At 39.5% G+C, this 26,027-nt stretch overlaps 2 protein-coding genes across 3 annotated transcripts in view; one reads left to right on the forward strand and one right to left on the reverse strand.

Moving 5' to 3' along the window:
* Window positions 1–26,027, forward strand: part of MAP1B (microtubule associated protein 1B) — a 67,134-nt gene that overhangs the window by 6,583 nt on the left and 34,524 nt on the right. Inside the window, exon 2 of the mRNA XM_081881165.1 lies at window positions 3,933–4,034. Coding sequence (XP_081737291.1) covers window positions 3,933–4,034 — 102 coding nt within the window. The remainder of the gene's footprint in view (window positions 1–3,932; window positions 4,035–26,027) is intronic.
* Window positions 18,771–20,049, reverse strand: LOC309352445 (putative CENPB DNA-binding domain-containing protein 1). Of its 2 annotated transcripts, XM_081880873.1 has the most exons (3): window positions 19,966–20,049; window positions 19,244–19,791; window positions 18,771–19,174 (listed from the first exon to the last, which is right to left on the reverse strand). In XM_081880873.1, exons 2-3 carry the CDS (start codon window positions 19,763–19,765, stop codon window positions 18,914–18,916), a joined length of 783 nt encoding a protein of 260 aa, XP_081736999.1. In that variant the 5' UTR covers window positions 19,766–19,791; window positions 19,966–20,049; the 3' UTR covers window positions 18,771–18,913. The 2 variants fall into 2 exon arrangements, with proteins under 2 accessions (XP_081736999.1, XP_081736998.1); XM_081880872.1 differs by lacking the exon at window positions 19,966–20,049 and having other exon boundaries at window positions 19,244–19,945.

A 26,027-nucleotide genomic window follows, 5' to 3' on the forward strand; every position in this document is an offset into this window, starting at 1 on the left:
TCATCAAATTTAAATCTAATTTAGTGGTGGCCAATTTTTTATAATCTAGCATCCTTCTTAACATTCAACCAAATTACAATGTTTTTGTAGATACATCTTGAATTTCTCCCAGTCTTCCTCCATCTTCTCTTCTCCCAGATCACGGATTCTGCCAGTCATCTCGGCCAGTTGCATATAGTCCATCAGCTGCATCTGCCACTCTTCCAGTGTGGGTAGATCTTGAGTTTTCCAGTTTTTTGCGATGAGTATCCTTGCTGCCGTTGTTGCAAGCCAGTGGTTGTGTTTTATGGGAGTTGTACTCCACCAATATCAGTAGGTTCACCAAATCCCCATTCCCATATTAAATGCTTCTTATGCACATGTTTCCACAAGTGTATAAGCACAATCTTCTACACTCCACTGCTTGCTTTTTTTTTTAACATCAGACAAGCAATTTGACCATTTAGAGTTTCTTTATTTTTATTTTTATTTTTTTAATGTTTATTAAGGTTTTCAAATACAAATGCAAAAATAATAAACAATATAACATGTATCATAACATAGTTTCAAGGCTTATTTGGACTCCCTCACGTCTCCCGCTCCCACTTACATCGTTATAAATTTTTACCAGCAATTTATCATCTTGTTTACATTCTTATGTCCCGCTCATTTAAATATAATCCAATAATTCTCCAAAAAGTTTATATTTCCCTCGATCTCATTTATCATCCTGATTCCATCTAATTTAATGGTGCACAGTTGTTTATGATCTAGCATCCTTCTTAACATTCAACCAAATTACAGTATTTTTGTAAGTAAATCTTAAATTTCTTCCAGTCTTCTTCAACCCTCTCCTCTCCCAGGTCTCGGATTCTGCCGGTCATCTCAGCTAGTTCCATATAGTCTATCAGTTGCATCTGCCATTCTTCCAGTGTGGGTAGATCTTGAGTTTTCCAATGCTTAGCGATGAGTATCCTTGCTGCCGTTGTTGCATACAGGAAAAAAGTTCTGTCCTTCTTTATCACCCTCTGGCCGACAATACCCAGAAGGAAGGCCTCTGGTTTCTTAGGGAAGGTATACTTAAATACCTTTTTCAGCTCATTATATATCATTTCCCAAAAGGCCTTCACTTTAGGACAGGTCCACCAGAGGTGAAAGAATGTTCCTTCATTTCCTTTACATTTCCAGCATTTGTTATCAGACAAATGGTATATTTTGGCAAGTTTAACTGGGGTCATGTACCATCTATATATCATTTTCATTACATTTTCCTTCAAAGCATTACATGCAGTGAAGTTCAACCCAGTGGTCCACAACCTTTCCCAGTCCTCAAACATGATATTATACCCAATGTCCTGTGCCCACTTTATCATAGCCGATTTAACCATTTCATCTTGTGTATTCCATTTTAACAGCAAGTTATACATTCTTGAAAGTACCTTAGTCTTAGGTTCTAACAGTTCAGTTTCCAATTTCGATTTCTCCACCTGGAACCCTAACTTTTTGCATTTAGAGTTTCTTTAACTTTCTTCTATACTTTGGTTTTGTTTTGACTTCCTCCATCTGAAAACAGGCAAGTGACCTTTTGAAATATGACATAGCAACTAGTTTGGACTTGCTTTTCAAAACATCTCTGCTTATTCTGCCATGTAGAACTACTGCTTGCAGGCTTTTTTAAATATATAGTCACGATCCTAAAACTGTCTTGGATTATTATGTGCATTTAACATTTAGTATTTGTGTCTTGTAGAGCCCTGTATCACAGGGAAGCCTTTCCCAAGTAAACAGTAAAATTCTGTTCTTTTTGTTTTTTAAAGTGCACTTTGGTTTAAAAGTTTTAGTATAGCACATTAATCTGGGGGTGAGTGAACATCTACATCAGGAATAAGAGGGAAATAAAGATCTAAATTGGGATCTACTGCCCCTTTGGATCCTGCCGCCTCACCTCATAGGTGGATTTAGGGGAGCACGACCTGTTTGGTCATACCGGGTGTGTTGCCATAGGGGCACCACAATTGCTATGTAGAATGGAAGGTGAGAGGCAGTAGGGGGCACCGAATTTTGGTATTGCACAGGATGCCGCTGAAATTCGAAACCCCAAGGTCTGCGTCTGCTCACCTGACCTCCTTGATGGGCTGGTCCTGATGGTATGTACAGGAGAAATTGAAGTCCTACAAAGGGAAAAGAGAGTGATTTCTTCAGTAGAAAGAAGAGGGCCCCATACATACAGGCCTCAAACAAAGACTAGCACCCACTGATGTGATTGCCTGCATAAAAAAAGTTGTGAGGCTTTGGACTTGTCACAAGTTGCCACAGAGTCTGGATCTGAGATGGAAATGTAGGCATGAGGGCTAAAGCCAGAAAACATGGATGGAGGTACCAGATCAGAGTCAGGGATGAGAGTTTTAGTCGCACACAGGATAGAAGTCAAATTCACCTTGCTTCACTTCATCAAATATAATGATGGAGTGAAGCAAGGTGAAGCAGTGCAGGCTGAGGCAAAACAAGTGCAAAGGATGGAAAAGCAGTTGTGCTACCCAATGGAATGACTTAAGACTGCCAAATAATATACCCCGCCCATGTGGCTGGGTTCCAACAGAATATTAAAATACAATAATCTATTAAACATTAAACGCTTCCCTAAACAAGACTGCCAAACCAGCCTCGAAGGAGCTGTCAGGCTGTGGCGCCAGTTGACAGTGTTCAGGCTACTGCTTACAGCCCTATGGCGCCTGGTCTTGTCTGTCTGTCTGTCTGTCTGTCTGTCTGATAGTGCTGGTGCAGGAGATAGGCTGGTTGCCAGAGGGGTCTCATTCAAAACACTCTCTGTCCACCAACCCCAGGCACTTTTGCTTGGGAATCAAACAGCTAGCTAGCTGAAGGCCCTCTTCCAAGCACAAACGATGTAACCCAACAATCCCATTTATTACAAAAAGCCCAGAACAAAAGGGTAGATTGGCACACTGGTGTGCTTGCTATTACTGCTACTATTTATAGCACTATGGCGCATGCTTTTCTTTGTAACTGCAGTGTGGTTAACAAGAGTTTGACAAGGTTGCTGTTGTGGAAAGAAATGAAAAAAAAAATCCTTCTCGTGACAGGAATTTGGATTTTGAGTCATACAGGTAATAATTGAAAGTGTGAAAGACACCAACTAAATGTGGCCTATTCAAAATTAGTCGCCACTTTTTGAGTTTTAGTCACACTTTCATATATGGATAAAGACTAATAAATGAATTTCACACTTCCATTGTGTTTATACATAAAGAAGAGGGCAATGTAATTCAAGTTAGTGATTGTGAGGAAAGAAATGTGGTCTCAGCTGAGGCAAGATACCCTAAATCCAATGTATGCTCTCAAAGTAAATCAGAGTAACAGATTTGTCCATTGTATTGTATCTGCAATCAGTATTTTTCAATGAGGGAAGTTTTGTATTTTTTATGTTACATGTTATTTAAGCTGCATAAGCAAAGTTTCAGGTTCATAAGCAAAACTAATTTACTGAATTTACTGAAAATAAAATGTTGCAAAAAAGTTACTGGGAAGAAGTTACAAGAATTTTATTCATGCAGAATGAGTAAAAACAAAAACAAAAAACCATTCCAAATTAACTATGTTGTAAATAGGTTTGAAAATGTTATCAGTTGTCACCCTGTAATCCTGCTACATATTAACCAAACTAGTAACAGTTCTTAAAGTTGTGTTTACAAGGACTTGAGCAGAGATTCATTCAACAACTACTGTACTGTATTCAGAAGAACTAGAAAATGTTTAGCATGGTGATGAATGGAGTCCTGGAAAATGAGAGCAGATAATTTATTTTTAATCACCATGTTGCTTTTAAGAGCATAGAGTATTCAGATAGGGCACAGATTTTATTAAAAGAAAATTCAGAAATACACAATCTGTTTGTATCCAATAATTACATGTATTTTATTTATCTTGGTTTTTAGGGATCCGGTCATGGGACACAAACCTTATTGAATGCAACTTGGATCAAGAACTTAAGCTTTTTGTGTCTCGCCATTCGGCTCGATTCTCTCCAGATGTGCGGGGTAGGTTTTATTTTTCTGTCTTTACCCATAAACAGCATAAAAGAATGTAAAAAAAAAACTTACTGGCATAATGGAGCATGATTTCAGTTTAATTCATTAAACTATTATTTCCCCCTATGGCAAAACAAGCCTTTTGGATAATGTGTGTTCATGTATATAGAATTATTCGTGGCTCTTCTGTTAAAAATAACACCACACAGTGGATATAAACATGGGATCACAGCCATAGTCTGTAATTCAAACATGCTTGCAAGGAAGTAAGTCTCATTGAACTCAGGGGGATTTAATTCCCTGAAAATATTCCTAGTTGGGCAAAAAGCCTTGTAAACAGCTATGGTGTGTATCATATTTTGCACATGGGTTCTGGACAAACATTTTTGCAGAGTTCTACATTTTCCTCATATACTCCCTTTTGTGCAATAAAATAATAGCGCAAAGAAAGCCCCACTGAATTGAATGGTGCTTACTCTCAGGTAACTGGGGTTAACACTTCCACCTAAACTGTAACTCTGCATATCAGTTACATTTAAAATAATTGGGCAGAGTGCTTAAGTGGTTATAGATTGACATGGAAATTTGAATAAGCAAATAGTACTTAATGGCCATCCAAGGCATTACCATTTTTTTGCTGCTGCATCATCATGTTAGGCTTGTGGTCTCCTAGATCCTTTACACATGTACTATTGGCAAGCCAGGTGTCCTCCATCTTATATTTGTGCAGCTGGTTCTTCCTGCCCAAGTGTAAAACCTTACATTTGTCCCTATTGAAATTCATTTTGTTAGTTAGGACCCTGATATAAATATAAATTAAACACATTCTGGGTTGGCTCTTCTGCAAGCATGTGTGTTCACATGCCTTTCCTGACCCAGTTCTCTTCACAAGACTCCTGTAAGGAGGGAAAGTGTTGTGTTAAGTGGCTAACACTTGCCTGGGGTGTCTGTATGTTCAAGTTTATAAATAAAATACTAGCAAGTCTTCACTCACACTCAGGATGAAATTTAGTAATTCTTAAGTCTACCCATGGAACTTAGTGAACCTGCCCATAAGCTGAAGTGACCTTCTGAAAGGTCCTGTCAAAACCTTTAGGAATCTCACTCCCTTGTTGGAAAGTGTTGGGATGTTTATCGAGCTGAACTTGCTTGTTTTGGTCTAGTCCAGGCATGGCCAAACTTGGCCCTCCAGATGTTTTGGGACTACAACTCCCATCATCCCTAGCTAACAAGGACCAGTGGTCAGGGATGATGGGAATTGTAGTTCCAAAACATCTGGAGGGCCAAGTTTGGCCATGCCTGGACTCTAGTCCCACTTAGTTAGGGGTAGAGCAATCATATCCCCTGATACACATTGCTGAAAAGGAATTATTGGGGTGCTGGCTTCATTGCTGCAGTTGTCCCTGCTGCACCTGCTTAAAGTGTGGTGATGCTACTGTTGACAGCATCAATCCCTGCAGCAGCTGTCATAAGACCTCAAAAGCAGATATTTTAGGGCAGGGTGGTGGTGTGCTATGGTGTTGGCTCTGTTTGATTCAAAGGTGGTCCATACCTGAGGAGGAGATGAATCCAGGCCTCTGTGCTAGTCTGTAGCTGGCAGGGCAAAAAACAAAGCTTGATCCTATCAATGGAGGAGCCTGCTGCTCCATTCTACCCCAGGCTTGGATTAGGACTGTTCTCCTAGTCACAAGGAATTAGCCCCAATGTACACATGCAGCAGAATTAGGCAGTAGAAATGGGCTGCATTGCTCCAGGCAGGGGTCTTCCCTTTCAAAATAATCTTCAGATTTATTTTAGATTTACTTCCTGCTGTGTAGACTTTATACTTGCAGGGGATATCTTTAATGTAAGAAAGCAGTGTGAGTCTGTTCCTCAAGTCTGAAGAGGTAGAGTCAATTCTGTCATCTTAGTCTGTTGTATGCATAGCCTTACATTCTTAGAGGTGATCTGTTCAGGTAAGGATCAATACAGAATACTTTGGTGGGAGGAAAAGCAGCCTCTCCGTAACTGTAGAACTTGAACAAAAACTTATTGTCTTACAAAAAACGAGTAGCAATATAGGCAACCTTATAATGAGCTACTTCAAGGATCCTGTAGAATGCTAGGACTGGCTATCGCCAATGACATTCTGATTATTCTTTTCTGTCTTGCACTGCATAGTATTTTGGACTGGCGTGGATCACACTGCTGTTTTCTTTTGCTGTAATTTCATTCATTTTCTTGCAGCATTGCATCAGATTTTGTAGCAGAAACTATAACTGGTGATTGCATTTCTCTCCCCCCTCCCTGCCCAAATCAGAAAAAAAATGGCTCTGGGCTATTTTGGGCTTCTGCAAAACAATGAAACAAATATGTAGATGTAGTCTTCTAAATGGCTGTGTTCCACAAGTTCAAAAGTATGTTTACAGTATTGTACACGATGCAGATAGTGCTGAGTTTATGAGCCAATTTCATATTTGTTTGAAGATACATCCTTTTTTTTTTAATGTAGTGAGAGAGGATAGGTGAGATTTTATTCCTAAAGTATTTAACATAAAATCTGATTTAATAATACTCTAATGTAAATGTTTTAAACACTGATGCAGCTTAACTACTTGTGGCACTATTGCAATGCTGTTCTAATCCTGACTTGATGATGTTTTGTGAATCTGCATTCCTCTTTGCATATTCTCTGCACACTTCTTGCCACCCTCGGCTCCTTTGGGAGGAAGAGCGGGATATAAATTCAACTCAGTAATGATTTTTTTAAAAAAATCCATCCTAAGGATATATATGGTGACAACGCCAAATTTAAGATTAGGTTTTAAGAAACACCACATGGTTGATTCAAAGCTGTGTGCCTTTCTGCGCAGTGGGAAGCTAATGTACAAAGGGTTTGTCTCCTTTCAGATTCCATGCTAGTTGTATAGTGAATATACTATAGTAGAATTGGGAAGTACCTTCAGATGTGGAGCTCAGTGTATACTTCTAAGGATCCAGGTGTGTGCATTGAAGCCACCGGATTGGATGTGAAATTGGAGAAATCACTGCAGCAAATGTCTCACTTTGATCAAAGGCTGTTAAGTCTCTTAACGTGGCCAGTGTGTTTGATAGCTTCATTCAAGAACTAAAATAATGCAAATCCTCCTTTTCAAATGAATAAAGCAGGATTATATTATCTTTTGAATGGAAAGATTTGGTGTACTCTAGGAAATATTTTCAAGGAACAATATTTTTGGTCTAGACTTGTACGCTTAATCTGTCATTGTGTCGGATTACAGTTTAATTGCATGTGACTAATTCATCACCACCTTTATGGCGTGCAGTTGTGGATATGTTTCATGAACTGCAGTATTTGAACAAAATGCTGGGAAGCAATGTTCCAGGCGTGGAAAGCAATCTGTCTTAAACCTGAAACCCCTAAGAATTATTATTATTATTTTTTATTTTTTTAAAAAAAACAAGGTTCATTTTCAAGACACTAAAAATTACCATTATAGGATGCATCTGTGTTTATCCTAGCTGCATAGTTAGAAATGCAATCTGCCTTGTACATTTGCCCATTTCATTGTCTCTGTGGGCCTTTGTTCTTCCATTCCTTACAATGCCAAGCCAAGGATGCTTCCGTGACTGTAGTCACAATAGGCAGTGAAACCCTGTAAGATGGAGGCACCTAAGCCTCATGATACACAAAGTAGAGTTTCACTTCATGAGATTACAGTACCCGTGCTGTTTAAGACGAACTGAAGTTAAACAACAAATTTTGCACTGGTGTCGGCATTGGGTATTTTATGTTAAACAAACGAGATGTCTAATTAATGGTTGCCATGACAACAAAGAAACCCAAGTGTCATAATGCAGTGGTAAGCAGCTTGTTCAGGGGGCGGAGCCAGTGTGATGCTTCCATGTGCAGCAGAAGGGCAAAAAGGATGCCTACCACAATAAATGCAGTCTTGCTGTGTCCAACCCATGCCCCATGTTACATCCTTGAAAGTGTCCAAGAGCAGAAACCACAAGGGAAAAGAACTGATGAAGGATGAATGGAGAATTAAACCCATGTTCATGGTGGAATCCTGCTGATGCTCATGGGAAGGGCTTTTGATGTAGCATACATATCTAATAACAGAAGAGGAATAGGGGGTATTGACCAATTCACCTTTTCCTCTACAACTCTGGAATTCCTCAACTCTCTGGAGTCTATTTTTAGATTGTGCTGGGGGTTTCAAGGGAAATCAGAAAAGGCCTCGCTTCTTCTGTTAAGGGAGGTATCCAAAGGAACAAAAGACCTTTCTGGAGCATAAGTGCATCAACTGGCTTCTACCCCATGTTTTTACTAATCTGTCTCACGATACCTTGAAAGGAGGAGGTATAATTGCAGTGCTATACACATTTACTTGGAGAGTAAGTCCTGTTGAATTCAGTGAGGCTTTAATGGCCCCATGGAAAAGACTAGTATGTTAAAGTCATCAATATTCCAATATTAATTCTTTGATTTAATATATTTATACCCGTTCATTATCCCACAAAACTATGTTTCAAAGAACACTTTCATAATTATCAGCAGGCATTTCTATTTTAAACTTTAAGCTTTGTTTGCTCTCTACTTCTAATATTACATGGAATGATGAACCAATTAGGAATGGAGACTGCACAAGCCTGAGTTGTAACTGAATGGCCATTTCGGGTCTTAATACTTGAACTGCTTCACAACTGGATAGTTGTGGCATGCTAGTATTCACCTGCTAAGCATTTGATCGTGTGTGCTTTTCCTTTTAACTCCTTAAAATAAATCACAAAGCATGTGCATGCCACTGGATTATTGGACACGGTGTATTTTAACATAATAGGGAAATATTGGGTGTGGTTCAAGCAGTGCTGGTTTCCATCCAGTTTCATTAGTATACTCACAAGGTGCATGTTGAAGTCTGTATAGAATAGAGAGCTGCAACCACTGGAATGTAGCGAGAACAGCTGTGCATTCCAAAGAGGTTTTATGTTTTATAGTAGTGGATAGGAAGGAGTAGCTGCAAGCAGAGAGCTGTAGTTATTTACCTTCCTTTTCCTCCATTCCTTGGAATGGTTTGTTCTCTACCAGCTGACTTGGAGCACTGTGAAGCAATATTGTGAAATAATGGTTTAAATGCATTCCAGCTTTGTCATCTTGCTTTGCAAAAACATTTAACATTTTCGAAGGATAGCTAGCATGCCCACTTACTGCATCCAACATTTGAGACTCTGCTTTGTGTTCTGGCAGTTTTAGAGGGGTGACTGGCAGGTACACAAAACATTTGCAGTTCCCAGACTGTGGATCACCCTCCTCTGGGAGGTTTGGTTGGATCCCTCTCTTATGACCATCACCAGATCTATTGTTGACCTTCTTATTTTGTTTATTTGATAGCTTCTGAACTTCTCTTCCCTTTGCAGTCGTTTTTGTTTTGTTATGCTGACTTGCATCTACATCTCTTACCCCTCTTGTTTATATTATGCTGGTTTGTTTAATTTTGTAATTGTAAGTGAATCCCACTTTTGAGGGGGTAGTTGTTAGGATTGATAGGTGAGGTTTAATATTTGGGGAAATTTTAAAAAAAACTAATGTGAAGTTTTAATACTATTTACTTTATTTATTAAATTTATGTGCTGCCCTTTCCTCCTGTAGGTGCTCATAGAAGATATACTGTGGTGCGAAGAATATTCAATACCCCATGGCACAGCAGTTTTGCAAATTTGCAAAGTTAAAGCTGCTTCAAAAACTGAAGCAGCTATGCAACTATTTCATTAAACTCATAAAGAGCAGTCTTAAGATTTCTGATAGCAGAAGAGTGTTATTTCTGGAATAACTCATAAGAGTGGATCATAATGGCTTGGCAGATCTTGGCAGATTATTCCACTCTGACTCCCCTAATTGACTGAAATCTTCAATGCACATCTTTATACTTTCACTTGGAGAGAAAGAAAATGGGGACTAGGAGACAGAGGTTAGATTCATTTAGCTGATTCATGCCGAAGGATCCTTCCTTAGTTTTCTCCGTGGAGGCGTTGCTGTTAGCAACTGTACCAAAGCATCACTATCTGTAGCTACACAGTAACCATGAGTTGGGGAAAACAGATGTCTTAAAAGTTCCCTGGATTGTGTTCATTCTGTAGGGTGGGGGGGAAGCCCTATGATTTCACCAACTGTAAGTAGCATTAAAACTGAATGTGTTTTTAAGAAGCAAAGTAGAATATGTGCTGTTTCAAACCTGGTTTCTGTATTGTGCACCTTCTGACCACTGTAAAGTTAAATAGCTTTCTGGATACATGAGCTAAAACGTTTGATGCTGAAAAAGAGGGCAACAAAGTCCCCCCCCCAAAAAAAAGGTTATTGACTTCAGGACACTGCAAATATAATGCATTTCCAGTATGGAATGGAGTTCTATGTAGGACAAAGCGTGGCATTCATGGGATGAATTCCCACAGATTTCAGTTTCACCTTAAGTGCATATGTGATTTCTATGTAGAAGACATGTAAAACTTTGAGAACCACTTCTGTGCTGAACTAATAATGAAAACCAATAACATGCAATCTTGCATGTGCAATAACATGCAATCTTGCATGTGAAAAGACTAAAATTTCTGTGGTTCCTCCCTACCCTTGATGCCCTAAGCACATGCTTATTTTGCTTTATGGTTAATCTAGCCCTGATTAAGTAGCAGCTAAAAAGTGGCAGGAGGAGGCAAAGCTCGTAAAAAACCAAAGCCCAGGGTCTGGGCATTCCAAGGGTGGTGGTTGCCTTAAATACAGTACTGGCACCCACAAGAGTCCCAGTAGATTCTGGAACTCAGAAGCTTCTGTTTATTTTTTTCTCTATAGAATTGGTAATTTATCAGATCTGACTAAATAACTTTCACCTTAACTTTTTGAAGATTTTTGTTGTACACCTTTTAAACGTTTTAGCCTTCTGAAAGATATATTAGGAGAGTCATAAAAGCCCATTTGCTCTAATGTGTCTGAAGACAGGATTTAGCAGTCTGCTAATTTAATATTACTCGTAATCATTTGTCCTAGTCTATTGAATTTTTAAAGTTGTCATTATCAGTTTTAAGCTGCAGCGCTCCAATTTCTGAGAAGTTCATTAAGACTTAAAAAGATTTAAATATTCTTCAATAGGTAATAAGGAGACTTCAAATTTGGCAATTATTAAAAACTTACAATTGTAATATTTTACTGTCTGCATTTTTTGGCTAATTATATTTATTTTTAAAAGATTTTTTAAGGGGGAAGGTTTCATGTAGAAACAAAACAGATCTTGTACAATAATTCCAAAACCTTAGCACAGTTTGGTTATTTGTGTATGGCACAGTAATTAAGTCTTACGGTATCTCCTTGGAGGTGAATCACAGCATGATTCCAAAATCACATATAGAGTTTGTGGCTACTCCATTTGTATTCATAAAGAGACCCAAGTGGGAATGGCTGCTTTGCCCCTAACAACTCCCCCCTCCCCATTAAACCCTGTAATTACATCAAGAATTATAATTTGTCTTTGGCTTCAGTGGGATAATGTCATTGCATGTCAAGTTGGGGATTATCAAGTGGAAGGAGACCCTGCTGACATTGTCATTTTATGTTAAATAGGAGAATCTGATTTTAATTCATCTCATAATGATTCAGTAGAGTATAGCCATTTACTAGGCAAGTTAATAGGAGCATCTATATAATAACCCTTTACCACCAATTACAAGCAAGACAGGAGACACAAAAGTATTTCTATAGAATCATTAGTTCAATAAATAGGAGTAGCTGCGTTTCAGCTGTTACACTACATGGTGCAGTCTGAGAATTCAGGAATCTAATGCATAAAGTCAGTGGCCCCATTTATCCTCAACTTTACAAATGAATAAATAAATGAATAGAATATAAAAGGGGCTGCAAATTGTGGAGTTAGGGTTCTTTTAAAAAGTTTGCTTCCCCTGCCTAAGAAACCGTTATTAGCATTTTAAAACGGGCAACAAACTTGATGTGCTTCTTCTTCCTTCCCACCAGCCATTCCCTGCCCCAACACAGCTCCTGCTTCTTTTTTTTTCTTCTTCTCCATCAATTGCTCCCTGCCATTCTTACCAGTGCTACAATCTACTGAGCTCCCAATCCTTCAGTCCCAGAGGATGGAATAAAAGCAAGTCACTCTTGCATCTCTACCATGTATGAATGAGAAAACTAGCCTCTCCACTCACTCATAGCACTGAACTGCCAGAAAGCTGCAGCACATTTGGGATGATTATCTTCCAAGTTGGCTATCAGAATGGCTTACTTTGTACCATCAAATAAATCTTATTTGCTTTGCAGTTTTCTTTTTCAACAAATTCTGTAATTTCAAAGCATGACAGCTTTATAGGAATTAGGCATCCTCATTTTAGATAATTGGTTAGGTTTATGTTGTTGGTATGGGATGCGGGTGGCACTGTGGGTTAAACCACAGAGCCTAGGACTTGCCGATCAGAAGGTCGGTGGTTCGAATCCCCGCAACAGGGTGAGCTCCCGTTGCTCGGTCCCTGCTCCTGCTAACCTAGCAGTTCGAAAGGATGTCAAAGTGCAAGTAGATAAATAGGTACTGCTCCAGTGGGAAGGTAAACGGCGCTTCAGTGGGCTGCTCTGGTTCGCCAGAGTCATGCTGGCCACATGATCCGGAAGCTGTACGCCGGCTCCTTGGCCAATAAAGTGAGATGAGCGCCACAACCCCAGAGTCGGCCACGACTGGACCTAATGGTTATGGGTCCCTTTATCTTTATGTTGTTGGTTGGTTATTTTACAACTAATTGTCCGTGTTTGGAGCAAGAAATAACATTAAAATATAGTAAAACAATGTTTCAATTTAATAAAACTTGGTTGTTAGGGATGGTTTAAGAGAGAGAGAGTTCGGATCATGCTGACCCAAGGATCCTTATAGTTAGCATCTTCCTTCAGCCAAAAAAGGCCCCTTACAAAGGGTTACATCCAAATACAAAATTCAAGTAAAAAAAAAAGCAATCACAAAAAATAGACAGCGAAGTCTTAACATTAAAAGAAACATTTAAAGTCAGATATTAAAAGCATTGGTGTTTCTGATTAAAAGGGCAGTCCCTGCAAAGATGCCAAAGAGAGCAAGTGTAAATCCTTAGGGAGCAACTCCTCTTTTTCAGGGCCCCAGGCAGGATGGGCCGGGCAGGTAGAAAAGCTTAACCCCTTGATGGTTCAAGCACAGTCTCTCCCCTGTAGCAATGCCTCTAACAATGGCCACTGAAATACTCTAGGGAAGTCCACAATAAGGTCTTTCCTCCATTGTTTGACCCTCTTCAAGTGGCATTCATACAGCCTGCAGATTGGAAATGATGGCTAATAACTCTTGACAACTCATCTTCTATGTGTTTTTATTAATCCCTCTTAAAGCCATCAAAGCCAGTGACAGTGAATTTTCCCAAGTTAATTATGTGCTATATGAAAAAGTACTTTCTTTTTGGATGCCATACTTCTTTTTGCTCCATACTATTAATAAATGTCAGTCATATTCTGCTTCAATTATCTTATTTCCCCCCAAACTTTAGTTTTTCTCAAAGGAAAGATCTTCCTTCTCTATACGTTTTTTCTAACTTTGTGGTACCCTTTTGAAATGCTGGCTATCAGAATTGCACACAGTATTCCAAATGTGACTGAACCATAGGTTAATATTATGATTTTGATTGTTTTTTTTTTTTTGCTTGCTTTGAACTTGTGGATTGCTTCTACAATAAAAAAGTGCTTAAGGTAATGTGCAATAGAAGCTAATGCCTGCTTTATAACCAGTAGCCGGCACTAAAAAAAGTTGTTATTCACAACCAACCACTTGCTTATAAAAGTTTAATTGTATTCCCACTTAAACTTCTGCATATGAATACTACTAATGCTGAATATATTAAATATTTATTAACAGTTTCTACCATCACCTGTTTTTTATAAAAAAAGTAAGTCATTTGACCACAAAAGCACCAGTCATTACATATCATCAAAAACTGGCTTTCTAAAATTTTAGAATCGTTATCGTCCCTGCTGTTATTATTCAAATGTAAAAAAAAACATCAGCTAAAACACTTCCCTTGTGTTCTGATATAAAAACTATACTTTTCTGCATATACCCAGCAATAAGGTATGAGAGACATTTGACAGAAACCAAAAGGCCCTGCCCAAGTCCCTGTGAGCAGAATCTCCTGAGCGCTTTATATTCTGAGCGATGCCTCTCTTTCAGAGATTGTGCTCCTGTGGAGACAGGGGGAAATGTCATATAATTCTTGACTTGGTCTGGGAAGATGACAGTTCAAAACCTTACTCAAAACATGAAGGTCTTGGGTAGCATTCAATTGAATACAGGGTGATCCTTGAAGGGAAATCCTGGGTGCAGAAGGAAAAATGCAGGCTTTAGCCTGAATCATGAGAGGAAAAGGTTATGCAACCCCAGCCCTTCTCACTGTCTTCACTGCTGCCATCAAGTGGGTATATTTATTTCCTAGCTACATCCACCAAACATCCCCTGACATCTGCAGTGTACTTACCCACCCTGCCAGCTCTCTGTACTAGGTGGTGTGGTGAAACAATTTGCCGTAGGGTGAATAACAAGGCCTCAGACAGCAGTATGCCAGAACAAATGTAGCTTTTGGAAAGGTTTTTGTAAGGCAGACAGGAGGAGGAAACCCTAATTTTAAAATGGTTTGAACAGTTAAACTCTCAATGTTCAGCTTTGTCTGCTCCAGGAGTCAATAGATTCACTGTAGCTCTTGGCATCTTCCTTCTGATTTTGGCTCTTCTTTCTCTGTTTGGTTATACTTGCGTACACCATTTTCACATCCCCCCCCCCAAAAAAAAACTCTTGGCCCTTATGCGTCAGGCTAAACTTGACTCTAGTAGTCAGAAATATCAGGCACCCGGTCCAGGAGTGGGTGGAGGTTGTGGCCCAACATCTCCTCCTTTGCAGCTGACCATTGGCTCTGGCCCCAGCCTGCTGTGGGGAATGACTAGATTGACATGTGCAGTTCCTCTATGCAAGGACTAAGTAGCTGTGTATTGTGCTCAGGTTTTAACTGCTGCTGTACTAGATTTGAGTGTGAGTATTAAATTGCGTTATGTTGTTAGTGTTTTCAAATAGTAAGCTGCCTTGGTGTTAAGTATTGAAAGACGGATTTTCAATTTATATATATATATATATATATATATATATATATATATATATATATATAATCAAATTACCTTTATATCATCCTTTCTACTGAGAATCTATTGGTAGGTTGTGCAGATGTTTCAAAATTAGCTGAATATGTGCTCATACCCATTTGCTCATTCTTGGTTACGAGGCTCTGCATCCACACTAGTCTGAGAATAGAGCTGAGTCCGCAGTGTGTTAATTCCATATATGGGTAATTTTGGGGTTTTATTCCAGTTCTGTATTTTTTTTAAAAAAATATTCATCTGTTTTTAACCAATACGCACATAACATATTCTGCAGTGGTCGTGATTTACTGAGCTGCTATGTCAAAGGAAAAAAATCTGTGTTCAGTTACTTTTCCTCCACCCCTTGCTTTTAGTTCTAGTAGTCTTGGCAGTTGGTAAGTGGCTTTGCAATGCTGATACTCTTCTTTAGAATCAGAAAGGTTCCTGCAAAGCAAAACCCATGATGAAATATGGGCTGCTGTCTACTCGAGTTTCACTTCACAAAGGAATTGGATGCTTTTAAGCATTGCCATGTCTCTCTGGAAGTACCGTATGTGGTTTTTTGCTGTTTCTGGAATCTGTTGCAGTCCTTTAAAAAAACCACAACCAAAAAAACCCAACAACCCAGAAGTGCTTACAGGGTAAATGTTAAACCCATGCAGAGACAAAATAGATGGGTATTCTTATTAAAAGCCCAGGTGGGCTTATTTGCCTGATGTCACCTTCAACTCCTGGGGCTGATGAGATTGACTAGCATTTGGCTTTTGTCACCTCTGATTTGCCAGGCGCACACGCCACCACCCAACATTGATGCATATTTTATGGCTGAGGGTTAATTAGAACACTATAAAGCTGAAGTAGAGGAGGTTGATTTAAATTCCATCTGTGTGGATTATGATGTAGCGGGGCGTATTAGCATGCAGACAGAGTTTCTATACGTATCTTTCAAATGACAAGTGACTTGAAGGCACATCACAATCTGGCAGATCTGCTGTGTGTTATAGAGCTGGCCCACACCTTCATATTAGCACAATTTAATTAGGCAAGAAAGAGCACCATATCTCTTAAGAGACAAGATAAAATGATAAATCAATATTCCTTCCAAAGGTTCTTTCAAGTAGAAAGTATGGCCTGCTAACAGGTTTTCTCGTTTGTGAAAGAAAAGAAAGGAAAAAAGATGCTAAATATGCTTATTCCTAACAGTTAAACATTCTTTGTCCAATACCAAGTATTAGAATAGATTTGCTTTGTGGCATTATATTGTCATTTCCATTTCCATTATGTTCTTACGTCATGCTGTTTTAGTGTAATATTCAAGCTTGAATAAAGGCCATGTTTTATTTACAGAGGCTACATGCCATTAGTTTTCTTGAGCTAAAACCACTGTATAAATACCAGAATGTTATGAAAATGATGGGCATTTATCTTAACTAACAAATGTACATTTTTGGCATCATTCTCATCTAGCTGGTTCCGATGACTTTCAAAATTGTAACATCTCGCTAACGTACTTAATAAATAAAATGTGATAGTCCACATGTAGCCGGCTGATGGGTATTGCACACGGTCCTCTGAACATTATTTGCTTATGGAAACAGCCTTGTAGTTTACTTCCAGATAACATGTGCATGGTAGATGAATAAGCTATACATTAAGGCAAAAACAAACAAACACCTGAACCACATATTAATAGCCAACTTGCATTTCCAGTTTATCCAGCCATTGCAAAGTAGTAATGGGAGGGGACAGTTTGTAGGGGAGAATTGGTGGGTGGGAGAAGGAAGTTATTCTACTCCTTGCCACTTTCCCCACTCAATTTTCCCTTTCCAATTCCTGGGAGTTCTTCCAGGCAGTGTTGGTCTTTTGTATGCACTGATCTGCTGGTACCTGGTCTCTGGGCATGAAGCAATGCATATGGTGCTCTTGATCAGGATCAAGCGTCAAGATGTACAGCATGACAAAATGGGCTCCACCAACTATTGATCTTGTAGCAGCCACCATGAACTGAGTTGGACCAATTCTTGGTGATCTGAGACACAGTTCACTGGATATAGTTACATAATATCAATGTCTGTGCATGGGCTTGGGCTTGGGCCAAAATTACTTTGTTTGTTTTGAGTTTCCAGTGAACTTTGTGAGTGTTGAGAAGAGGCACCCATTTCTGGCACTTTTTGTATTCCTTTGATGCTGTCCTCTTGACTTCTTCTTTTCTTCTTTGTTGTCCTTAGTCAAGTATGTGCGCACTGAAGTTTTATCTATTTGACTGTGGTTATCCAGATAGTTTTGTCCATGATGTCATGATGTTCTGTTCTAGTATGGTGATGCCATGGATGCCACGGATGCTTAGAAACAAAATCATTTGAGTCACACCACAGTCACTTTGAATGTAGTCATTCCAATTCCCTTTTTGTAAGACTTATATTTAATGCTGTCAAAGCATGTATTTCACCATTGATTTAAGTATTCATCCCTTAAGTTTTATAATAGATGAGTATAGTTCAGGCATAGGCAAACTTGGCCCGCCAGTTGTTTTGGGACTACAACTCCCATCATCCCTGACCACTGGTCCTGTTAGCTAGGGATGATGGGAGTTGTAGTCCCAAAACATCTGGAGGGCCAGGTTTGCCAATGCCTGGTATAGTTTCTTCTGTGGAGAAGTTCCCAGTGGAAATGCTAGAAGCCCCCAAGAATTGGCATTACTTAGATGGAGAAGAAAAAAATTGTTATCCAGACCTACTGGATAACAATAACAAAATGAAATGGAATACAGTTATTTTATTGTATGAAGGAGCATAAGGGTTTCTTGGAAAAATTAGCATTCACCTGTCATTCCACTGTGTGTGCTATTTTTGACTGATGGTGATCTTAAAAGCTTACTGAATATTTTTTTCCTAAGTAGGTTAAAGTCTTGCCAGTGCTGACACCTTGTCGTTCTGACGGGGTACAATTTATGAAACTAATTACATAGTCATATATAAATTGGCAAATGGGAAGTTACACATCTAAAACAACACTTTATATATGCTACAATCAAATCAAATCTGATATTTCCCAAGAAGATTAAAAGCTCTTTCCTCAAAGTAACAGTTGAATATTTCTCACTTTGGGTGCAGAAGTGGTAGCTGTAAGGAGAGTCTGTAATAAATCTGTTTCTTATCACATTAATGGAATGTCTATAAAATTGATTGATTGTCTTTCTGATTGAAAAAAGGCACACACACATAAAAAAGAAAAAGTAACCACTCTTCTGTTTAAAAGCACAAGAGAATAAAAATGAATTTACACTGTGCTTGAACTCTGATACTGAGAAGGCTGAGATGGTCATTTGTTATATTACATTTATATCTGACCTTTTCTTCCAGGGAGCTCAAAGCAATTTCCATAGCTCTCTTCTTGTTCGAATCTCACAACAACCCTGTGAGGTACAGTGGTGCCCCACAAGACGAAATTAATTCGTTCCGCAATTTTTGTCGTCTAGCGAATTTTTTGTCTTGCGAAGCACGAAATCCCATAGGAATGCATTGAAAATCAATTAATGCGTTCCTATGGTCAAAAAAAGTCCAAACAAAGCCAAATTTGGTACAACAACAGTTTATTAACTGCTCTTTAAAGTCACACATACTGTAAAGAGCAGTTCAAAAATTGAAGGGAAAATAAATTAACTTTATAAACATGACAGAAAAACATTTAAAAATCAACAAAGTGTACAGTACATTTTCTAAGACTCTGGGGGACCACTCGAAGAAGGCTCCTCTTCCACTCTTTGCTTCTTGGTCAAGAACCTGTCCATAGTCTGCTGCTTTATCCGCCTTTTCAGCAGCTCCCTGAAAGACGACATGACCCTCGTATCATAAAAGTTCCCAGCGTCATGTGCCACGTGCTTCTCATGGTGGTGTAGATCTGCAAAAGTCTGCACCTCCTTCCACTTCTGGCAAATGTCCCTCAGTCTTTCGGAGGACAGCTGTTCCTCAGTTGCTTCCTCCTCTTCCAGTGAGGCCTGCTCCTGCACAGCCTCTGCCTGCAGAACGTAGCCCTCCGTCGTCACAACCTCCAGGAACTCCGCTGCAAAGTCTTCAGCCGCAGGAACATCAGAACTGGCAGCCTCTCCATGCCTGACCACACTGTGGATGCCAGATCTTGTCTTGAACCGGTCAAACCAACCTCTGCTAGCCTTGAAGACTTCTGGCTCGGCTGAGGTTCCTGGCTGTTCCCGGATGAGGTCAGCGTGCAAGGCCTTGGCCTTCTCACAAATGACGGCCTCAGACACTGTGTCCCCTGCACGCTGCTTCTCTTCTATCCAGATGAGCAGCAACTTCTCGACCTCCTCCAGGACAGCTGGGCGGTTCTTCACGATCCTGGTGACTCCCTTGGCTGCATCAGTCGCCAGGATCTTCTCCCTCATCTTCAGGATGGTCCCGATGGTCGATGGGTTCCTGCCGTACTCCCTGGCGATGTCCGTCACACGCATTCCGCCGTCGTGCTTCCAGATGATCTCCTTCTTCATTTCCAGCGTCACCTTCTCCTTCTTCCTCTCGCCGGCCACCGCAGCAGCAGTCTTCTTGGGTCCCATGGCAGCACAGCTCCTACCTTCGTAAACTCAGAAACAGAAAAAAAAATCAGTGATGTGCTTCAAACCCAAAAAATACAAAAGCAGCCAGCCACCCACCACACAGAAATTAAAACCCAGAACCAAGGCCTTGAATCCCAAGCACCCCAACCCCAAATCCAAAATCCAAAAACCCCCAAAAAAGTTTTAAAAGGTTAGCTTACCAAATGGATGAAAGAGAAGTTCTGGAAAAGCTTCAACAATCAACCACCGACGTCCTCAGAAACCTCAAATGGCTGCAAAATAAGTTTAGGAAAAGCTTCAAAAATCACCAATGTCTTCAAAAACCTCAACTGCTCCCACAGACACGCACCAACCCACCCACAACACAGAAATTGCAAACCCCTCCCCAACTGCTCCCCCAGCCCCTCCCCAACTGCTGCAAACCCCTCCCCAACTGCTTCCCCACCCAGACAAAAAAAAATTTCAAAAAATAACAACATGGCCAGCACTCAGAAATTCAAACTCAGAAAATTTTTCAAAAAAAACCAACCTGGCCCAGTGGTCACAGAAAATCATAAAAATTCCCAAAAAAGGCCCACAAGCCCCCAGATTATCGCAAACCCCTTCCCAACACCAAGTCCTTGAATCCCAAACACCCCAACCCAAAATCCAAAACCCCCCAAAAAAGTTTTAAAAGTTTAACTTACCAAATGGATGAAAGAGAAGTTCTGGAAAAGTTCTGGAAAAGTTTTGGAAAATCTTCAAAAGTGAGCAAAGTCTGAGAAAAGGCTACCAAACCACATGCTAACAGTTGCTCCTCGAAGTCAAGTCGCAACTGCAGCTGCTCAAGCTAAGCACCCTTGGTTTTAACGGTTTTTACACAAAGGAAACAAAGTCGCGAGACGTTTTCGTTTTGCGAAGCAAGCCCATAGGGGAATTCGTCTTGCGAGGCAAATCGCGGGCGAAAAAACCTTTCGTCTAGCGAGTTTTTTGTCTTGCGAGGCATTCGTCTTGCGGGGCACTACTGTACATTAGGCCAATAGCTGGGTGTGGATTTGAAGCTGGATTTCTCTTGTCCTAGGCAGTGTTTCACTTACAGAGGCTACATGCCACAGGGTAGCCAACATGGTGCCCTCCAGATACTGTGAACTACTCTCATCACCCTTGGCTTTTGGCCTTGCTGGCTGAGGATGATGGGAGTTCTAGCCTAAAACATCTGAAAGGCACCATGTTGGCTACCCCTGCTCTGTCCACTACACCAAACTCGTTGTCCTTGGAAGATGATGCCAAACCTGTGGGTGCTACAAGATTTCACGTCATGTAGGAAACAGTTTCAGCAACTTTCTCCCTGCAGAAGACCTTAAAGAATGAGGGTGTTCATACAACAGGAGACACTCACTTGGGTAATATAACATCATGTGGACTAATATAGCCACAGATGATACTGTTTTAGTATTGTTTGACTGTCTTCTCCATCTCCAATATAATAACTTTTTCTGTCTGCTTCCCTTGCCCATGAATTGAGGGTAATGGTGCTGGATTATCATTTAAAAGGGAAGGGAAGCCGTTTCATTTTTGAAGAGGAATTAAAATAAGTGGAGTGTTAATAAAGGCAGTCTGTAGTATAGGTGCAGAAGAAGTCACTGTAAGCAGTTCTATATTAGACATGTGGTACTGAAGACAAGCCGTGTTCAGCCAATCCATATTGAGAGTACTAGTATTATGCTACAGGGATAGCAGGTACTTACTACACAATTTGAATACAGTAATTGTACCTCAGCATGACATTTAGGGATGTGAATTCTAATATTGCCCAAGGGCTTAAATTCAGATTAATGCAGTACAATCTACTTTTGAAATACTGCTTTCTCTCATTAAAATAAACTAATTCGAGACCCACAGCAACACTCACATTTTCTTTGTAAGACTTCAAAAGTACCTGAAAGGTATTTTTACTGTAATGTGTGGCTTCAGATTTAAAAACCCAGGTTGAATGTCTTGCCGTTTTGTAACGAAACTCCTATTCCCTTTTCAGCTATTTTTTGTTGAAATTGAAAGCAGTTGTTCAGAGTCTGAAAGTTTTTGTATGATAAGGGAGCATTACTCATACGATGAGATCATCTCAAAAGTGATATTTTTTTGCCAACTCTGAAATGAAAAAGGAATTCTGTCCTCCTCTTAACCTTTCACCTTTCTCTCAATTATTTAGCTTAACTGGATAGCTCAATCGGTAGAGAATGAAAATCTTAATCTCAGGGTTGTGGGTTTGAGCTCCATGTTTGGCAAAAAGATTCTGGCATTGCAGGGGGTTGGACTAGATGACTCTCGTGTTCCCTTACAACTCTATAATTCTACGACTTTATGAAAACAGAAATTGTACCCTATTGTACATCAGAAAAGGAACGCCTTTGCTGTGGGTCATAACATTTGGGTGCTGTTGGGTTTGAATTGCTCCCTTGTTGTTCCATTATCCCTTTGCTGCTGTTCATTTCATTACTGCTCTTGATATGAATGTGTCCTTCCCGGATTGTTGAATATTTCTATATTATAGTGCTGTATGTGTGTACCGGTGATGCTGCAATTACACTTGTGCATCTTGTGCAAGCTTGTTTGGGAGCAAAAAATGAAGACTGCAGCTGTACACTGTCAGGATTTTAGCTTACTGAATGGTTACTTGTTTCTTTCTTGAATTGAGCAGAAAAATCACTGCTAACACCCTCACCTTGTGGTCCTCATGATATCACAGACTTTGATTGATATCTAAATCAATTTGAATTTGAATATGCTGGCATCAATGGGATTCTGCTTTGCTTGGGAAATTATCATACCAGCAAGATTCATTTTCACTCCATTTGGTTTCAACAGGATGACCAAGTGCTTTGAAACATAACACTACATATGCTATATCACACCTGATAAAAATAATACACACAATTTCTCTATACTGTGGTACCTCAGGTTAAGTACTTAATTCGTTCTGGAGGTCTGTTCTTAATCTGAAACTGTTCTTAACCTGAAGCACCACTTTAGCTAATGTGGCCTCCTGCTACTGCCGCGCCACCGCTGCACGATTTCTGTTCTCATCCTGAAGCAAAGTTCTTAACCTGAAGCACTATTTCTGGGTTAGCAGAGTATGTAACCTGAAGTGTATGTAACCTGAAGCGTATGTAACCTGAGGTACCACTGTACAGTGGTACCTCGAGTTACAAATACCTCAGGTTACAAACGCTTCAGGTTACAAACTCCGCTAACCTGGAAGAGTTACCTCAAGTTGAGAACTTTGCCCCACGATGAGAACGGAAATCATGTGCTGGAGGCGCAGTGGCAGCAAGAGGCCCCATTAGCAAAAGCATGTCTCTAGTTAAGAACAGTTTCAGGTTAAGAACGGACCTCTGGAACAAATTAAGTTCATAATTAGAGGTACCACTGTACTTAAAATCTAGGTAAATTAAAATTAAAATGAAGTAACATGTAGGAAAATCATGATCCTCTGTGGCTGCTAGATCACAGAGGAGCCAAGTGAAGCCCCAGTAAAACTTGTTTGCCTTGATTCCAGTGGGATGCTGGCAAATTATTCGGCATTCCTCTGGGGCACAGTCTTCAATGCCACCCATGCTGTTGGCCTTGTCTGTTAATTGACCTCAGGGGGCTGGAATAAATATGAGCAGATAGTTTGTGATATCTTGATGCAAGCTTTTTCCTCAGTTGACAAACATTCCAAGGGGAATATCTTGGAACCTCTTGGTACAGTTTTGAATTTAATGGCTCTTTCTTGCACAGTGGGAGACTAGATGACCAAACAGGGCAAATAATATTTCTTCTCTAAATTGCAGCAAACAGTTGGTCCCTCATTCTTTTCTCTTAAGTAGCTGCTGGATGATAATGATGACAAGAGATTTCTAATCATTACTTCCAAGAAATGGCATCACCTCACCACCCACCATTTAGAGCGTTTAGCTGGCAGTCCTAAGTGGAGAAAGGAAGAGAAAACCACAGGGAACTAATGTGTTAGAGAAGCTTCTGTGAACACCTATTCACTGCTTTTTATTGTTATTGATCCCCACACCCTTTTGCCTGGATATGCCAACTTTGCACCTAGGTAATAGGCTGCTATTGTTGTGTGCAAGCACATTTCTTGTGGGGAAAAGGACCCTTTCATTTCTCTAAAGCCCCTCAAGGGGAAACTTCCAGTCTACTATAGGGGTTTTTTTTCACACAGGGAAGCAATCTGTTCTATGAGTTTGGTACTGAGAAATGCCTTTCTGTGGCTAGAATCTTTGGCACACTTGTTTGAGAATAAATCACTTAATTTGTATGATAATGTGTACAAATATTTTGATTGGCCATTGATCCCCATGCTACAAGTATTTTGGTGCAGCTCAGGGAAGCGGATTGGGATATACAGGATTATTATTATTATTATTTAATTAAATTTATATACTGCCCTTATTCTTTTTATCAGGACAAGTTACTTGTTGTTTACTGTTGTAACAATTGTTTTCTCAAAATTTATCTTCTGTACCATGAAAATAAATAAAACAGTATTAAAAAATAAAACACAAGTAAATAATTAAACTAAAACAACAAAACAATAACTCCCCCTCCTTGTTTGTTTCAGAATGTTGCTTATGGAAAGCAACAGCTAATGAACTGTTACATTTAAAATAAAGAAAGAAAGCTAAATGTATTGTGAAAGTTAATTTTTAAACAAATACAAGTATTTGTCTTATAAATGAGCAAGTCTGATTCCCCCTGATATATGCATTACTGCAAAGAATACTGATGTTTTTTCATCAGTTATATATTCAATGCCTGACATTGCTAAGTTTACAAAGAAGGCTATGCAGAAGCTATATTACAGCTTTTGACAGTAATACCACAGACATCTGATGCTCTCTGAACCTTTTCTAGTAAAAGATTATCCAGGATCTCAGTGGAGTTTTTTAAACCCCAAGATGCTGTCAAGAAACGATATTATAGCTAAATAGGGTATCTATGCACATTTAATCTTTTTTTTTTTTTTTTTTACTAAGCTATAGCTCTAAAGGAGAAAGCACTGAAACAAAATTCTCAGAAACCTTATGTATTGCCTTTGATATGAATGAACTGACACTTTCAGTAAAAATTGTGCTAGAGACATTTTCAGGAAAAAAATTCTAAATGCACTTAGGGCTGCTACACTTGGTTTGCCAGTACGGAAATCTTAGTATACTTAGTTTGTGCCATTTGTGAATAGTACCCATTTAAATTTTCTCTTTTTTTCAATAAAATGCCCACTGGTCTTAGTGGAGACTGACTGGAAGTTGGCAACAACAGGAAAATGAAATAATGCATATATTTTATTGCTTGTGGCGTATTAATTTGCTCCAACACACAATTTGAGTGTTACAGGTTTAAGAGCTGCAGGTTTCATTCTTGAAACAAACATGGATATACAATTGCAGAATTGCACCCCTTTACTCATCTTACTTCTTTGCATGCTGCTTAGAGGTCTAATTATGAGGCCTAAAATGTTACTGGAGTTTTTTCAGTCATCATTAAATATCCTGGAGGCCTGAAAGTGCTCTTACCCCATCTTCACAGAGCTTTGTGGTTAGTGTAACCTGGCTTCACCCCCCCCCCCTTATATGAAATAATAATGTGTGTATTCAACACTCAATCCACATTGGAACCCCAAATAGTTCACATTCCTTTTTTGGACTTCTGTGCTGATAGCCTGTAACAGCAACAGATTCTTCTTTAAGCAGGAACTTTGTGAAAGTGGATTCAGAAGGTGCCACCCCACTACTATTCTTGAAAAAGAGACACAGGTTCAGTCTTCAACAGCAGCTGCACATGAGCTATGTATACACAATGCATGAATCTTGTGGGGCGAAATGCATGGATACAATTTTAAAGGATTTTGGATTTCAGGCTTAATAGACTGACGTTGCGTAGACTGACATGGAAGCATATCTATTTGAAAATACAGTAGCTCAGAAGATGGTTCAGAATGACTTCAGATTGTATGCTATAGATTGTATGCTACAGAATACATTTCACCATTTGGCCAATGTGTTTCTGTGAGGTAAATCAAAAGAGTTTGTATTTGTTTTATCCATGAGAAAAAGTTCCTGTTCTTTCCTCTGGCGTCATGTTATCTAGTAAAACGAACACAGCATTTGGACCCAATAAATACTGCATTTTATTGTGGGCCTGCCATTTTTGGGTTATATGAGTGAGTCTCTTCCTATATTCTCTTTCTCTTTGATTAACAAGCCACTTTTTTGCTTATTTATTTATT

The sequence above is a fragment of the Podarcis erhardii genome (assembly GCF_964252035.2).
Source record: "Podarcis erhardii genome assembly, chromosome: 11".
Lineage (NCBI taxonomy): Eukaryota > Metazoa > Chordata > Lepidosauria > Squamata > Lacertidae > Podarcis > Podarcis erhardii.

Bases quoted from the DNA above. Each gene is read 5' to 3' on its own strand.
- LOC309352445 (XM_081880873.1), bottom strand. From the start codon at position 19,765: ATGGGACCCAAGAAGACTGCTGCTGCGGTGGCCGGCGAGAGGAAGAAG. The intron at 19,175-19,243 runs GTTGTGACGACG...CTGGAAGAGGAG, and splicing joins TTGCAGCGGAGTTCCTGGAG to GAAGCAACTGAGGAACAGCT.